This window comes from Sceloporus occidentalis, unplaced genomic scaffold (genome assembly GCF_023333645.1).
Source record: "Sceloporus occidentalis isolate IW3139 unplaced genomic scaffold, rSceOcc1.0.p SCAF_212, whole genome shotgun sequence".
NCBI lineage: Eukaryota > Metazoa > Chordata > Lepidosauria > Squamata > Phrynosomatidae > Sceloporus > Sceloporus occidentalis.
The window spans coordinates 705,596-722,238 of NW_028317192.1; the positions used below are offsets into that span (position 1 = coordinate 705,596).

Consider the following 16,643-nt stretch of genomic DNA (forward strand, 5'->3'; position numbering starts at 1 on the left):
AGCGGCTCTTAATGTTTATTAACAAGATAACGACGTCCAGGTTTTTATAATGTGTGTGATCTTTCTTACTCTCCTCCCCAGATGAAAAGAAACAGATGATTGTGACTGTGGAGAAGCAGCTGGATGAAGCCAAGGAGCTCGTAAGTATTTTATTACGTCTTTTGAGACCTGCGTTGAGTTTGTCGTTCTGTAGTTTGCTATCCGAAGGCTTTCGCGATGAAGCGCTTGAGTTCCTACAGAGTTTAAAGGGGACAGTCCTATGGAGCCACCACAAAAAATAATGAATATTAAAATATTTTAATATGCGTTCGTTAAACCTTTAGGGGAAGCTGCAGCACAAAGCCCCCTCTGTCATCAATGGGAGCACTTTTTGCACATTGGGATTTTGGCCAAACTCACTTCGAAGTAGCTGGAGAGCAACGAAAGAAAGAATTTGTGCATTTGTAAGGGGGCCTGCATGAAAATTTAAAGGGACCACCGGACTGTCATGTGTATTAAAGTTATATGATGGCCGGAGCATCCCTTTAACCCGAAAAAGCAAAGTTAGTGTGTAATCGGCCCAAGAGAATTTCACCAACTCGTCGGTAAATGTTGAATGTTTGGAGTGCTGGGTTTAAGCGTCACAGCCTGACCGCTAAGTTCCGCTGGTTGAAGAATAAATCCGCTGTGATTGTGATGTGTAGGATACGTTTGCTTTCTGAATTGTGGAACATTTTCTTCCGCTGTTTGTGTTGTAATAAAGGACCACATTCTGTGTCTATAAGCCAAGGGAAGAAATTTCCGGTTGCTATTGAACGACTGTATATCATTCCATTATCCTCAGCCAGCCATTGACCGTACAGATGCTGGATGAGGATCACCTCGCATGTCTCTCGTTTCGTAGACTGCCGAATAAAAAAATCCAACTATATGTTATTTTAAAATAAGCAAACGTAAAGAAATTGTTAATAATCTATTGAAGCTGCAGCTCCTGGAGCTCGTTTAGCTCTAAAAGGAAGGAGTTTGCCAGTCTCTTAGCTCCTAGGCAGATGATTTAAAATACTTTTTCATGCATATTGGAGTCTGTTTTTGCATGGATTGCAGAGCATTTTGCTTCCTTCAAATTGGCTTAAAATTATTTTGTTAGGAATTTAGACCTTTTTGTACTTTAGTTCCTCCCCTTGGCTGACTCTATTTAAAGTAGGAAGTCTTCTTAAGTACACTCCCTGGTAATGCAACGTGGCACTTCCACTGTGGCCACGGAACTGAAGCTCCAATTGAAACCAGTGGGAACAGCGGCAGCCAATCAGATAAATGCTGATAAAACATCAATGTTCAGAAAGCATACAAGCGGGCCTTTAATATCAATCAAATGCTAGTTTTACAAATTGTGAAATAATAGACCGTTTAGATAGAATATTAACCCAAAAAGTCTTGGTTTAAACACCAGATCTGTAGGTAATATGAGTACTACTGTTAAAATGTCTGTTATCCTGCAATTCTTTTTCTTTACTTTGGAATCCCTTTTACAGTCTCACGACACGCACTACCGTTCAAAAGTTTGAGGTCACTTAGAAATGTAAACTTAAAAGGGGTAGGATAAAAGCGCTAAAAGCAAAATAAAAAAAAAATAAAGTCCTTTTTAAAACAAAGTTATTGTAGATGTAGCAGCAGAACCACTTGCCAAGGTTTCCTCTTCTTGGCTTGGACAGGTAGAGTAGTTCACAGGAGGGTTAGTGGCTGCGCAGTCACTTAGAAATGTCCCTGTTTTTGATGGAAAAGCACATTTTGTCCATTAAAATAACCTGAAACTCTACAGCACAGAGGGGGTTAATGTTGTAAATGACTATTGTAGCTGGAAACGGCTGATCTTTAATAAAATCTCTTCATAGGCGTACAGAGGCCCTTTATCACTCCCATCACTCCTGTGTTCCAATGGCCCTTTATCACTCCCATCACTCCTGTGTTCCAATGGCCCTTTATCACTCCCATCACTCCTGGGTTCCAATGGCCCTTTATCACTCCCATCACTCCTGTGTTCCAATGGCCCTTTATCACTCCCATCACTCCTGGGTTCCAATGGCCCTTTATCACTCCCATCACTCCTGTGTTCCAATGGCCCTTTATCACTCCCATCACTCCTGGGTTCCAATGGCCCTTTATCACTCCCATCACTCCTGTGTTCCAATGGCCCTTTATCACTCCCATCACTCCTGGGTTCCAATGGCCCTTTATCACTCCCATCACTCCTGGGTTCCAATGGCCCTTTATCACTCCCATCACTCCTGGGTTCCAATGGCCCTTTATCACTCCCATCACTCCTGGGTTCCAATGGCCCTTTATCACTCCCATCACTCCTGGGTTCCAATGGCACGTTGTGTTCGCTGATCCAAGTTTGTTTAAAAGGCTAATTGATGGTTAGAATTAGAAACCCTTTTTGTAATTATGTTACAGCCGGAAATGTCCTTGTTTTACATGAAAACAGCTGCATGACCCCAAACTTTTGAACAGCAGTGTAAGTAGAACCTGCGTCCCCCCCGCGTCACCGGCGAGCTCTCATTCACAGCCGCTCCGCTCATTCTTAACCCATCTGCTTTCATTGAACAAAGCTTGACATTTAAAGGTAATCCGTCCCATCTGCTATTAAAGGGAAAGGAGCGGTTCCTGCGCGTCCTTTACCTTCAGCGTTACCTGCTTCGGGTTACCGATGTGTAACAAAACTGAATGACTCATCACGTTTTATAAACTTGTTACACCTCGCAAAAGGTACTTTTTAAGAAAAAAATTAGTAACAAAATTACACTGGTTTTCAGGTAATAATATATTGTGAAACAGAAACAAAACTAGTAGCAAAATAACAATAATTTACTTTTTTGAGCAGCCCTGGACAGATTTTCTGGGGAGATAATTTTTCCTGAAAAACCAAAAGATTTTGTAGCATTACATGAATAATTTTTCAGATGATTGAGTGAGGTGTACTCTGATTGGCTCAGCACATCATCCAATAGTCTACTGCAGAAATGGTCTCTTAACTTCCTGTTCTCAGCATCATCTTACTTCCCCGTTAAGTTATCTCTCTGCTGATGCCGTGTTGCTGGTTGTTGTTGATTGGATGGCTGGCAGGGAGAGAAAGGAGGGAGCTTTAGGACGGGAAAATGAATGAGATAATGCTGGCTCTGCCACAGGCTGCCACTGATCTGCACTTCCATCAGCAACACATAAAATATCCTTCAATTTCTAAGACTCATGGGCAGTATACAGTGGATATAAAAAGTCTACACACCCTGTTAAAATGCCAGGTTCATGTTACATTCAGTAACATGTTTCCAACTGAAAACCAGAAACTGTAACCCTTTGTTTCCCCGCACGATATTAACACCCCGCATGTGACTGTGTTTCGGCAATTACCTCCCCGCTATATCTTGCGCCGGTTATCGCTTAACGTTGATCACTGACCGTTTTCGTTCTTTTTCCAGCTGGAGCAGATGGATCTAGAGATCCGGGAGATCCCAGCCCAGAGCCGGGGAATGTACAGCGGCCGCATGCGGAGCTACAAGCAGGAGATGGGCAAACTGGAAGCTGACTTTGTGAGTTACCCCCAAACCCCCCCCCCCCACACACACACACTGCCCAAACCATTGCTTCATCTCTCTTTCTCATGTATGGTACAGACCTGACAACCGTACAGAATATTATACTAATAATAGGGTATAGTTGTCGGGCGTTAAACTGATCCGGGCTTGGCCCTTATTTAACTTTGGGGTGACCGTGTAGGAAAGTGATGAGAGACTTGCTGTCTTGGAACCGTTTTCCTTCTTAATCCAAAATGTGAGCGTCTCTGACCGGGGAGTCTGTCCTCGTCTCATACAACTTTTCTATGTGTTCCTACTTGAGCGACACTCGAAATGCCAGTAATACTTCTCAGTCGCCATTTAATGTTCTTTAACCCTCTATTGCCCAGAGCAGCAGGGCTTGCAGTCTAAAAGTATTAAAAGTTCTGTTGCTAAAGCGTATATTAAAAAAACAGAACTGCCTTGTGTTCTAGCTTTTCGAGCTGCTCTGTATCTGTATATCCACCTATTGTGCAGCGCTGTGGCATATGACAGTGCTATATCAAACAATAAATTCACCCATTACGTGGAAACCATATACTGTTGCTCTGTATTAAAGGCACAGCTGCCCTTTCGGGTTTGTTGTCGAAGTTTCCCTGTTTAAAGGGGACTGTAAAATCTGACTGCCGCTGGACCCTGTGAGCTGCTTCCCTAAACCCAATCTCTCTGTTTTCCTGTTTTGTGAGCGTTTTTCATACTTTGTGTGATTTGTTCCTGGTAACTAATCTTACGAGCAGTCCTCTAGATTGTAAGCTCATGAGCCAGGCCCTCGTTTTATAATGTGTAAGTTGGTCTTCGTCTGTCTTGGCTTTTGAAGAATCTATGGATTGTAATAAGCGCTGCGGGAAGAGTTGGCCTTTATATACAAATACTATTGTGAAATAATAATAATTACACTACTACTAATTATTATTATTATTATTATTACCTGTATGTGCAGTTTGTGTCAGGAAATATGCGTTTAATATTGTATGTTAATTAGACTTGGGCGCCAGCTAAGTCTTACTGTTTGTCTTCAAGGAAAAATGAATATTCGCTTGTTCCGGTGTTCATTTCGGGGGAATATTCGTATATGTTCTTCGTATTTGTTTTTCTCCATTTTCCGCCAGTTTTCTAGCCTATATTATGTTTTCCATAGTATAGCAGGGGTTAATGGAGAAATCTGTAGGATTGCAACAGGATTTAAAGATCTGTAAGAGGGACCCTATTGGTCGCCGTCAGGGGCCTCGCCGGGCATCAACCAATGAAGCGGCAAGTTTCAGCAGATAATCTGCCGATTCCTGTATTAACCCCTGCTATACTACGGTAGACTTAAGATAGGCTAGAGGCAGCGACTTGTATGGGGGGGCAGTGAGACTAGCTAGGAGATATTTATGAAGCTTCCGCATCTTCGTGTACGTTTTACCGCCCCCAAATTACTTTGTTCGTTATTGAATAACTATAATAATTATTTGGATAACGAAAACGCAACATTTGTGATCATTTTTCATGCTCTCTGTGAGGCTTCCTGACGGCGCCCCCTTGTGGTAATTCTGTAGAGAGAAGAAGCCCGCTGCCCCGTTTACTTGTGGATGGCTTTGCCGGGATTCCGCTCATTTATATTTCATTTGCGCCGCATGTTCTTGTTTTATAAACCATAATTATCCTCTTTATGGAATCCTCCGTGCCCTGAAGGTTCGTATCGTTCAGCTGAATGAACCTTTTTATTGCGTGAACAGTTTTTAAATGCAAACTTCATGTTGTGATTCTTTACTCCGGAAGTCATATTTCACATACATTTTATGAAATATTATTATTATTTGGCTAATTTATGTTCTATATTGGGGTTTCTATGTAATTATGTTTTTCTGGTTTTTTTTTTCTCTTTTTGTTCCCCTTGCCGGTCCTCTAAATATCTCCATCTTAATTTTTTATGTTTCATAAATGAACTCAGGATCCCATATGTAATGAAGTCCCAAAACCCTAAAGCAGTCGGATAATGACACCCTGGATGATGATTAGCATTTGTAGTTGGGGTAAGGGTTGAGGAGCCGGGGGGGGGGGTAAGGGTTGAGGAGCCGGGGGGGGGGGTAAGGGTTGAGGAGCCGGGGGGGGGTAAGGGTTGAGGAGCCCTGCAGTTCCAGCTGCTCTGCTGAATATAACACTTGTAACTAAACGCAATATTACATCGTTCCTTGTACCGTTTAACAACAAAAACATTTCAAAGAAACCATTTTTAATCCACTAAATTCTTCTTTTTCATAATTTTTCCTGAGAGTGCGTAATTGTCATGTGACACAATAGCAGGCAGCGATAGGCTATTGTTGTAAAAACTGAAAATGTTTTTGAAGGAGATTAAACAAAACAATTGCACTGAATACCAAACGAATCTATAATAATAATGTTAGTGCAGATCCTTTACAGTCTGATATCATACAATTTCTAGAATTTAATCTGTGCGTGCGGCTGCCTTGATATTGCAACTCCAACTACTCTCAGTCTTTAGTTGGCTGAAATGTGTTGGTTACAATCCAGCAGCTGCCAGGTTCTGTGTACTGCTAAACCGTGATACAGAAAATAAGATAATAGAACCTGCTGGCAGATCGGCCCCATTCGGCCCCCGTCTAGTCGCCCGTTTCTCCTGCTGTAACGACTCAAACCTTAATCAGTCGTTGGTCTCGTCTTAGATTCAGGAGCCGTATGTCTATCCCATGCATGTTTAATACGCTCACTGTATTACCCTCTACCACAGGGGTTCTCAAACTGCGGCCCTCCAGCTGCTGCAGGACTACATCTCCCATACTCCTCAGCCAGCCCCTTAGCTGAAGGAGCATTATGGGAGATGTAGTCCTGCAGCAGCTGGAGGGCCGCAGTTTGAGAACCCCTGCTCTACCACTTCTGCTGGGATGTTGTAATTAGATAAAGGAAACGTCACTTTTATGCTTTTCAACCTTGCTTCTATACTGTTGCTGGAACGGCCGTGTCAGTACCCCGGATCTGCCTGCAGGTGGCAGCGTTGCTGCATTAGATCCCCCTAATATAATTTGGCTGGGGCTGCATATCTCTGTCTGATGAATTATAAATGCATGATGGGATTTGCATTCCTATATTGGATGAAGACATGGTGTTGAATGTTTTATTAACCCTCCCAATGCAACTGTCAGCCTATTAAAGAGATCCAGTGGACCCTGTATGGAGGAAGAAGCCGGAATAAATCCATTTAGGCAAATGCTGTCCCCAGCTGTTTATTTTTCTCTCCTTTTCATGTTAGGGTTTTATTTTAAGTCAAGTCTGTAATGATTAAAAAAATAATGACAGGTTGGAGTTTTGGACTTTAAAAGTTTATTTTAATTTGATTGAACTTATTTGCTCTTTAACACTTTTTAAACCCTTGCATTTGTAGGGTTAATGCACGTTGATTCCCTGCGTTAAGGAAAAAGTAACCTGTGCTGTAAAACTATTTTGGAAAGGAAACGGGTCAGAGGCTTAGATGTAATAAAAAGAGGTTTTACTTCACTGATGGATAAGTGGAACAGCCTCCCAGCTTTACTTACTGTATCTGAGAGGACTCGGCCCCATGGATGTGCAGTTGCTGGTTTTAAGCTTTTGGGAAAAAATATTTACAGAACTTGGAACCTTTTCTTTGCTGGAATACAATATTTCCAAACACTACTGATCAAAAGAAAAACAAAGTAGCAAAAGATAGATTGTAAAGAAATGTTACACTTATTTTCAATAACGTTCAAAAGTTTGGCGTCATTTACAAATGTCCTTGGTTTTGTCCATTAAAATAACATGAAATGGATCAGAAAACCAGCGCAGACGGGGTTAATGCTGTAAATGACTATTATAGCTGGAAACAGCTGATTTTTAATGGAATCACTTCATAGGCATACAGAGGCCCTTTATCACTCCCATCACTCCTGTGTTCCAATGGCCCTTTATCACTCCCATCACTCCTGTGTTCCCATGGCTCTTTATCACTCCCATCACTCCTGTGTTAAAGGTGTGTATGTAAGTGTTTGTGTGTGTATATATATATATATATATGTGTTTATGTGTGTGTATGTATATATATATGTGTATATGTATGTATGTAGACATGCAGAAATGGGCCGAATAGTTCTTATCGGCCGTCATATTGTATGTTGTGCGGAATCACTCGAAGCTGTTGCAGAGATATAACACTCTGTACAGTAAGAAAACCTTTAAAGGGGGCTCCAGCCGTCACGCGCTTTAATGCATGTGATAACTGAGAGGTCTCATTAAATCACTGCAGGGTCCGCAGAACCCCCCCCATAAACATTTGCCTCTTTACCCACTCACCAGCCTGTGTGTACTCAGTACTCACCGACAGTCAGCTCCAGCGCTTACTCAGCTTGCCTTTGATTGGCTGTTAGTGGATCAGGAACAGGACTGCCGAGGTGGCGTTGCGCTGTAGCTTCTCCTAAAGGTATTTTTTCTAATGAATATATATAAAAGTACTTAGAAAGCGCTGCACGGAGCATTAGGCTTTAGAAAACAAAGTGATGGGAACACAGTCTATGTATTTACGTTCCATTTAATTGACAGAAGTTGCAAACTAGAATGTTTCTAATGCAAAAAAAGTGTCGTCGGCTCTTTAAAGGGTTAATTTACTGTGCATGAAGTAAACGGTATTTCCGATAATCCCTGAACAGCGGTGACTTTAGTCTCACAAATCACAGCCGAAGAGGCTGGCACTGGCGAATTTTCCGGCCCCTTTATTAGTCATCGTAGACCGAACCTTTGCTTTACAACGCCACGGCATATGATGGCGCTATATATAAACCAGTAAATGATATTTCCCTTGGATGTATTTATTTTCCGTGCCTCCGTGCCGGCAGAATTCATCAGATAATAAAAGATACATATTCAAAATGAAGACAAATTGCCCTAATATGTTCTAAATCAAGCGCAAGCGGCACAGATCTGCTTAAAAATGTATGTAATCCGGGGCTGACAGGCGGGGGCGAGGCGGGGGCGACAGGCGGGCGTCCTGATTTACAGAGAGAAGTTTTGCTGCCGTTGCCGGCGTCTGCGTTTGGGATGCGAGTTGACGTCGTGACATCTGATTGTCAGCTTCTTCTATTAGGCCCGACTTATAAATGAAACGCGTTCGATTCGATCGCGATGAAAGGTGCCGGCATGCGGTGACAGCCCCCGCTCCAAATAATCTGCAGGTGACAGCGTCGATTCGCGAAAAGTGACAGCGTAAAGCGGGATGTCAGTGTGGAGACGCCGCGCCGGTGCCCGACGCTCGCCCCAAGAAAACCAGCAGCAGCCTAGATTCGTTTTCATTTAAATTTAAAGGTTTCACGTCGGGTCAAATCCCGGGTTATCGGGTTTGTTGACTCTTTGAGTTTAACCGGTTTGCCAAAAACTGGGAGAGACGCCAGAGGTAAACCCCCCCCCCCCAAAAATTTTTTTTTTAAAATAAGTACAGGGTCACTTTTTCATATATCCCTATAAAAAAAATTTCGAATTCCTCGCCGACGTATAAACAGCATATTGGTTTATTTAAATACTATTTTTTTAAATTATTTATTTATTTATTTTTTTTAACCTTATCTCTGGTTGTCGACTAAAACTATCAAGTCCTCATCTTGCTGCCTGTCTGCGATATGATTTCATTCACCGAGGAGGCAGTTTGACAGATGAGAAGGGGCAGGAAAGCCTTCTAATAAATAAAGGTTCGTCCGGGGAGGAAATACGCGCTCCGACTACAACAACATGCGCTGGGCGAGAGGGCGTTCACAGCGCTCTAATACTTCATTATTATACAGATTTTATTAGATTTTTTTTTTTTTTTTTATTATTTTATAATGTTTTTAAAGGATGCCTTTAAGGGACAAACCTCTTTAGAATGCCTCCTGACGGCACGGACTCCATTAATCAGCGTACCTGCGCATGCACGCTTATATATGTTTGCGTGATTTGGCAGTTTACCCTTTGATGCACCTTTATTGCCAACATTAAGGATGCCGGTGAAACATATGTGTATGTATGGGCGTATATATATCATATGGCGTATTAATTATTCCTGCTGATTGGACCATTGCCTGGTTGCTATGGTGACAAGACTACTTTTCAAACTGTGCACTTGATTTACATTTTGTACAGAATTCCCTGGAAATGAGCTGCAGAGTTTTGTAATTCCCCAAAAATATATAAATTCCTCTATTTTCTTCTGATCCTTTTAGAAATTTCACATTCTTTCTGTGAATCTCTGTGGCTCTATGAATGATTTTCCCTAAAATAAATGCTAGTGCTGGACCTGGCAAGGGTTTTATGATCATAATAGTATAAAAAAAACTGTCATTCCTTTAATGCCTTTTGTGAAATGTAGATAAAAATGCGCACAAATAGATTCATTGGACGGTTTTTTTTTTTTAATCTTTTTATTTCTCTAATCTCATTGATTAACCCTTTTGGTGTTCAGAATATCAGTGGGACAAATATTAGCCACGTGCTAATGCCTCTGACCCCTGCCTGTCCTTCCCAGCTCTTTAATAATATCAATTAAGAAAAAAAATAAAAATAATAATAATAATAATAATAATAATCTTCAGCCCTTGGCGCCTTGTTTATTTTAACCCACATTGTCAAAAAAAAAAAAAAAAAAAATAGAAATACACTCAAAAAATCCTCCATAGACATGGCGAGGAACTGAGCGCCTCCTTGAAACGCGACCTCTAGAAATAGCAGCGCTTTACCGCGTTACGTTGTAAATCCGGCTAATGATCCCAACCTCTTTATTGTGCGCGTTATATAAGAATAGAGCGGTGCGCTGGATACGCATTGTCATTAATGAGACGCTCGCTCTGTAGCCTCGGAGAGCGAGGTCCCCTCGGGAGACGCCGGTGGTTTTTATTTTTATATTTTTTATTTTTTATTTTAAACTAAGTATTGTTTTGGCTTCTATCCTTGATTGGCCCAGAAATAGCAATCAGCGAGGGAGCGGGATGACATGCCTCGTAGCGATCCCTTTTATCTTTCACACGAGTATCAACATTGTATGCTTCCTAATGGAAGTGTAATTTAATGAAATCTATTGGGTAAACATACTTCAGATGTTCAAAGGAGGTGACAAAATTTTTGCTGGCAGCCAAGACCTGGCTGCTTTCCAGTTTGCCTCCAGCCGTATGCATAGAACATCGAGAGAGGCGCTTTAAATAGGAACACAAGAGCATTGTTTTCGCACCATTATTTGCCCCTCAATTTCCAGGGTTTCTTCTCTATTGCCGTCTCTTGTCCTCCGACGTCTGACCTTCTCCGGGGATCTCCAATCGCTTCCCTGTCGCCCCCTCCATCCTGGGACTTGGGAGTAAAGACACGAGACCGAGATACACTAAAAGGGCCAATTCTTAGGGGTTTGCATTTCATTTATTTATTTATTTAATTTTTGGGGGGGAGCTTCTTACACTAGTTTAACCCTCATTCACCCAAAGACTAAATGTGTGTGCGCGTGTGTATGTTTATATATATATATATATATATATATATATATATATATATATATATATATATATATATATATGTGTGTATATAATAAAATGTATATATGTAGTGTATATATAATATATATGATGTCACCTTTTTAGGTGCCCCAGAAATACACCTGTAATTACTGAGCTCAGGTGAACACAGGTTGTAGTGGACGCAGACCTTGGGTAGCTCCCCAAAAATATGAATTACTAGTATTGACAGATATTGTAAGTATTGGCCAATTACATTTCATAACACTCCTTTTAAATGATGTAAAGAATTTCAATTTTATTTTTTTAGTTTAGGCAGCGGGCTTTAAACAGAGATCTCACACCATTTTTTTTATTCCTAGTATTAGATTAAAAATGTTTTAAAAAATATCACTCCGTTTTCTTTTTTAAACTCATTGTAGTTTTTGCCCCATAATATAATGTTTTCAGGCAGCTGCATATCAGCCATTTGTATGATTCTCGCTCTGTTATCTGATCCCCAATCTACTAAACACCCCGACTCCTTATCATACTCCCTGTGGGGAACAATAGAATGGCTCAGTCTAAATCACCCAGTCGGACTCTCTGACTAATGAAAGTCTATGGAGGAATGGACTTCATTAGCATCGCCGTAAAGCATCAGCTCAGTGTGGGATTTGAGCCGGGAAAGTCACCCAAAATATCACATGACTGACAGCGACGGCGGCTCCAGGTCTGCAGATAAAGGGAGTTTATTGGGACAAAATGACATAAAAACCAGGTTTTTGTAACCGACCGATATTACTGTATACAGTGCTGGGGGGTTATATTACTGTATACAGCGCTGGGGGTTATATTACTGTATACAGTGCTGGGAGTTATTACTGTATACAGCGCTGGGGGTTATATTACTGTATACAGCGCTGGGGGGTTATATTACTGTATACAGCGCTGGGGGTTATATTACTGTATACAGCGCTGGGGGTTATATTACTGTATACAGCGCTGGGGGGTTATATTACTATATACAGCGCTGGGGGTTATATTACTGTATACAGCGCTGGGGGTTATATTACTGTATACAGAGCTGTGGGGGTTATATTACTGTATACAGAGCTGTGGGGGTTATATTACTGTATACAGAGCTGTGGGGGTTATATAGGGCAACATCATAATTAACCATGAAACAATTTTTCTTAGTCGTGTTTTATACTTATTCCATGCAAATTCCCCTCCTTTTCCCATGATCCCTCAGTGCAGGTGGCTGCGGAAAGTTGGAAGCTTCCTGTTCTCTCCCCGTTTTAGCGGACGGTGCATGAGTCTCTAGCGCTAGAGATTGTTTCCGGCCGCGCAGATCTTTATGAACCACGAAATATCTAGAAGACATCTCATACGTACCGGTTTTCTAGGATTCTAGTAACGGCGTCGCGCATCTTCAGTCCGCGTTCAAATAGAACAAATTCCGCTTTTGCATATTTTACCATTTCTGCGTATAATTCTGCTTGCCGTTGATTGAAAAACACAAGAAAAGATTTATTACCCAATGAAACGTCCTGAATCCTTAATTAAAATATATCGCCCACTAGATAAATCATGTGTAATATTTGCACGCGGCGCATGTTGAGAGGTCACATCGCATTGCGAGATACGATTTCACTTAATATCACAGAGTCATTTATTGTTTCCTGGGAGGCAAAGTCCTCTCAACTCCGATTGGAGCGCCACGTTAACCATTTCAGTGCCATGCACACACTCCCGTGACAATTACTGGATAGAATTGTTACTTATTGCCCCCTATTTACGATGACTATCCTGGCTCCGCCCACCGCGGCAAGGTCGATGGGAAAAAAGAAGAATTGTTCGTATTCCATATAAGCATCGACTCTGAATACACACCTTTTTTGTTGTATTATGTGAGTTTTGGGTCTAAGAAGAGAGGGAATTGCAGAAAAAAGTAAAGAATTCCATCTATTGGGCACTAATAATACTGATATTATAAAAGGGACAGTTTAATGACCCACGACATCCCCACCAAGACAAAAAAAATAAAAGGCTTAACTAAAGTAGAAGCTGCAGCTTCTCTCCTCTGTGTGTGCATTGATACTTGCCACTAATTGGCTGCTTAAAGCAGCCAATCAGCGGCTGAAAAGTGCACTCATTAAAATCAATGGGAACGTTTTTCGGTCACATGAACGCCCCCCGTCTGCTGGGTTTGCCGAGCCAGCGCTGGAGCTGATTGGAGGGGAGTACGTCACATGGCAGGAACCAGTCTCATGCGTGGGATAGTAGGTAGGGGTGGGGAGAGGGGCAAATGAAGAATCTCCCCCGAAAAAGGGGCAGCAAGAAAAATCTAAAGAGACTGCGCAGCGATCATATCCGTTAGTGAATACGATGGACCCTTTCAACACAGGTAGATAAGTGGAACAATCTCTCAGCAGAAGTGGTAGAGGCTAATACAGCGAGGGAAGTATGTATCCGCCTCCCTTACATTAGAGTTTTATCGCCGGTGGTTTTTGTTAATGTTTGTTTGGCCGTCTGCCGTTTAATTTGCTGCTGCTGCTGAGATTAATAAGTGGGGTAGAAGTTCATAGCGTTTGGATCAGATACTTTTTAAGTTTGCCATTGATATTTGGCTTTAATTGCATTGTAATTCTCAAGATAATCATCAAAGATTGTTAGCAGGCGCACTGTTAGCGGCCCGAGCGGAGCGCCGCAGGAACGCATGCCGGGGGTGAAGTTCCCTGTATGACCGCCAGGGGGCAGCAGAGCCCTTTGGAAAGAAAACACGTTATTTTTGCAAGTTTGTATCGCTTTCCACGAGCGGCGGATCGATCTGTAAGTATTTTACCCGACTGTCTGTCCCTAACTCTCATTCAGGGACTGAAGCCTCCATGCTTACTATTGTAATAATGGGCTGAGATCCCATTGTACAGAGCTGCGGAGTATGACGGCCCTATAAATCAATCAATAAACAAAAAGAGATCCCAGCATTTTCTTTTAGTCTTATTCACCTTTGTTCACACGTTAAACCTATTTAACATCCTTAGAGAATTGCCTTTTTACGTCGGTCACCAGTCGGTTTCTTGATTTTTAGATTGTAAGCTCCTCTGAGTGTAACAGTGTGAGCGTAACAGGATACGATTCTTTTATTCTTCTGATATTGTTACATGTTGTCCTTTTAAGTCCCTGCAGACAATGTCCTCGTTACTAGAATCCCCTCTTATCCCCTTAATGACAAAGCCTGTACATGTACGGGCTCAAAATACATTGTTTTCAATGGGTTTAGGAACCGCCCATTGTCCTTAAGGGGTTAAAAGAAATAACAATAGTGACATCTAAACGCTGCTTTCTGTGGCCAGGCTTAATATACCCTCCACGTTATTCCAATATTTTTTACTTTGCTGAGTGGGTGATGGTAAGTGGTGCAGCCTCCCGGCAGAAGCGGTAGAGAGTAATACAGTGAGGGTATTAAACATGCATGGGATAGACATACAGCTCCTGAATCTAAGACGAGACCAACAACTGATTAAGGTTTGAGTCTTTACAGCAGGAGACACGGGCGACTACACGGGGGCCGGATGGGGCCGATGTGCCGGGAGTATTTCAGCTCACTGGTGCTGGGCTATAACTAGCAAACTGTGCACATGCAGCATTCTGTTTTGTTCATGGGACAAGTCTATTTGCAGCTCTCAAAGGGTTAACGCTGGTGTAGGCAGCCTGCGGCTCTCCATCTGTTGGCAACATGCGACTCCCATGATCCTCAGGCACGCGGCTGATGCAGGAGATTCCTCAATCATTTGGGTTTGTGTGATAATCAAAATTAAATAAATAAAAAGAACCTCCCCAAAAATGCACAATTCCAACTAAAATTCTAAAGAAACCGGAAAAGAAACTGAATATATATATATATATATTATGTAATCAGTGTATGTGTATATAATATATATATATATATATATATATATATATATATAATGTAATCAGTGTGTGTATACATGTATATGTGTATATATATATATATATATATATATATATGTGTGTGTATATGTATGGAGTGTGTGTAATATATATATATATATATATATATATATATATATATATATATATATATATATATGTATGGTAAAGGTGCTGACGCCCAGGAGCCCACTCATTCATGGTTCTGCTTACCTGTTGTACAACGTGGCAGAATATGATGGTGCTATATAAATTAATAAATAATAATACGGGAGAATGTTGAATTATCCCCATTTATTCAAACCAGGGGCAGATCCGAGACAAAACATCCTGAGCCAAGGGGGGGGGGGTTATGTTAAATTTCACGATACACGAGATGTGATCGCGGGCTTTTTGTGACGTTTCATGGGAATGGATATTAAGGGGAAATAAACCGGGTTTGGAAAAAGGTTAACCGCTTAAGGGCCGCAGAGTTTTGCAGAGCACCGGATTGCGTTCCCCTCCAGTGTTCAGAGATTATTATTGTTGTTATTATTATTATTATTTATCAATACTGATAATTTACCTGTAGATTTCAAACATTTTGAGCTGCAACTCCCAGAATGCTAAGCCGCCTGACTTTAGTCCATACTGTGTCACACGTTGGGGTATATTTTGCCATATTTTGCCTAGCAGTATTAGTGGGGTCTTTTTTGTTGTTGTTGTAATCAGTACCGGATTTCACAGAGAAGAAGATGATTATTTTGGATGAATGTTAAAAGTTTGCATTTCCAGCCTCGGTTTCCGAGCCGCATTAATAGAGTTTCTCTGCGACTTGTCGCGGCGCCGTCTGCTCTGCGTGAGGTTCGGTTTTTACTGTAATTATAGACTCCGCCGAGAAAGCTCCAAATCTTTCGATAACGCGGCAAATTACCAAACAAAAATGTTATTTCTGCAGTTTTCTGGAGCTGCGGTAATTTGCGATGCGTCCAGCAGAGGGCAGCGCGCAGACCGCGCGGAAACTTCCTTAATTCATACGTTTAAGGGTTTCACTAAAAACAAACACATTTTGCTCTTCACTTTGGTATATCTGGGACTTCTTTTATGCTGTAAAATCTTATGTTTTTTTATATAATGAATTTTATGGGTTTTTTTGTACACTTTTTTTTTTATTAGCTCGCTGTCAACAATATATTAATTACCGTATTTCTCCCCTTTTACCTTTTTTGATAACTTAACCACATGGTGCTCGGGGTTTAATATTCTTAAATTTGGGAAAAAGTTTATTCCACATTTTTCTGATGATTGTTGGGAAAAGAATGACATGTTTTATTTAACCCTTTAAATGCCACATCCGGTACATCAGTCTGTAACACCCGGATAGTGAGTATATTGGTGTTTATAGGAAATAGTTTGCATTCGGCTACCGTTCCTGACTGAATATTTCCGGACTGTAATATCAAGACGGCACGCTCCGCTGTGACCACTGCCGGTACTCTGTATAAAGAACTTGGAGTAGCAGCAATCAAACCCCCGATGCCCCTCTCTCTCCCCCCGATGCCCCTCTTTTCTAGGAGGTCAGAATGTTTGCTGGGTATGAGGGTATCGCAGGGTTCTACAGCCCTAAAAGCCCCGATAATGTGTATAGAAACGGCTTTATAAA

The 16,643-nt window shown here is 41.4% G+C and overlaps 1 protein-coding gene across 2 annotated transcripts in view; it reads left to right on the forward strand.

Annotated features, from left to right (window-relative positions):
- The window catches only part of LOC149277523 (vesicle transport through interaction with t-SNAREs homolog 1A-like), a 114,404-nt gene that overhangs the window by 1,286 nt on the left and 96,475 nt on the right, over positions 1-16,643 (forward strand). For both annotated transcript variants that reach the window (XM_089502777.1, XM_089502778.1), the window contains exons 2-3: positions 82-140; positions 3,456-3,566. In XM_089502777.1, coding sequence (XP_089358903.1) covers positions 82-140; positions 3,456-3,566 — 170 coding nt within the window. The remainder of the gene's footprint in view (positions 1-81; positions 141-3,455; positions 3,567-16,643) is intronic.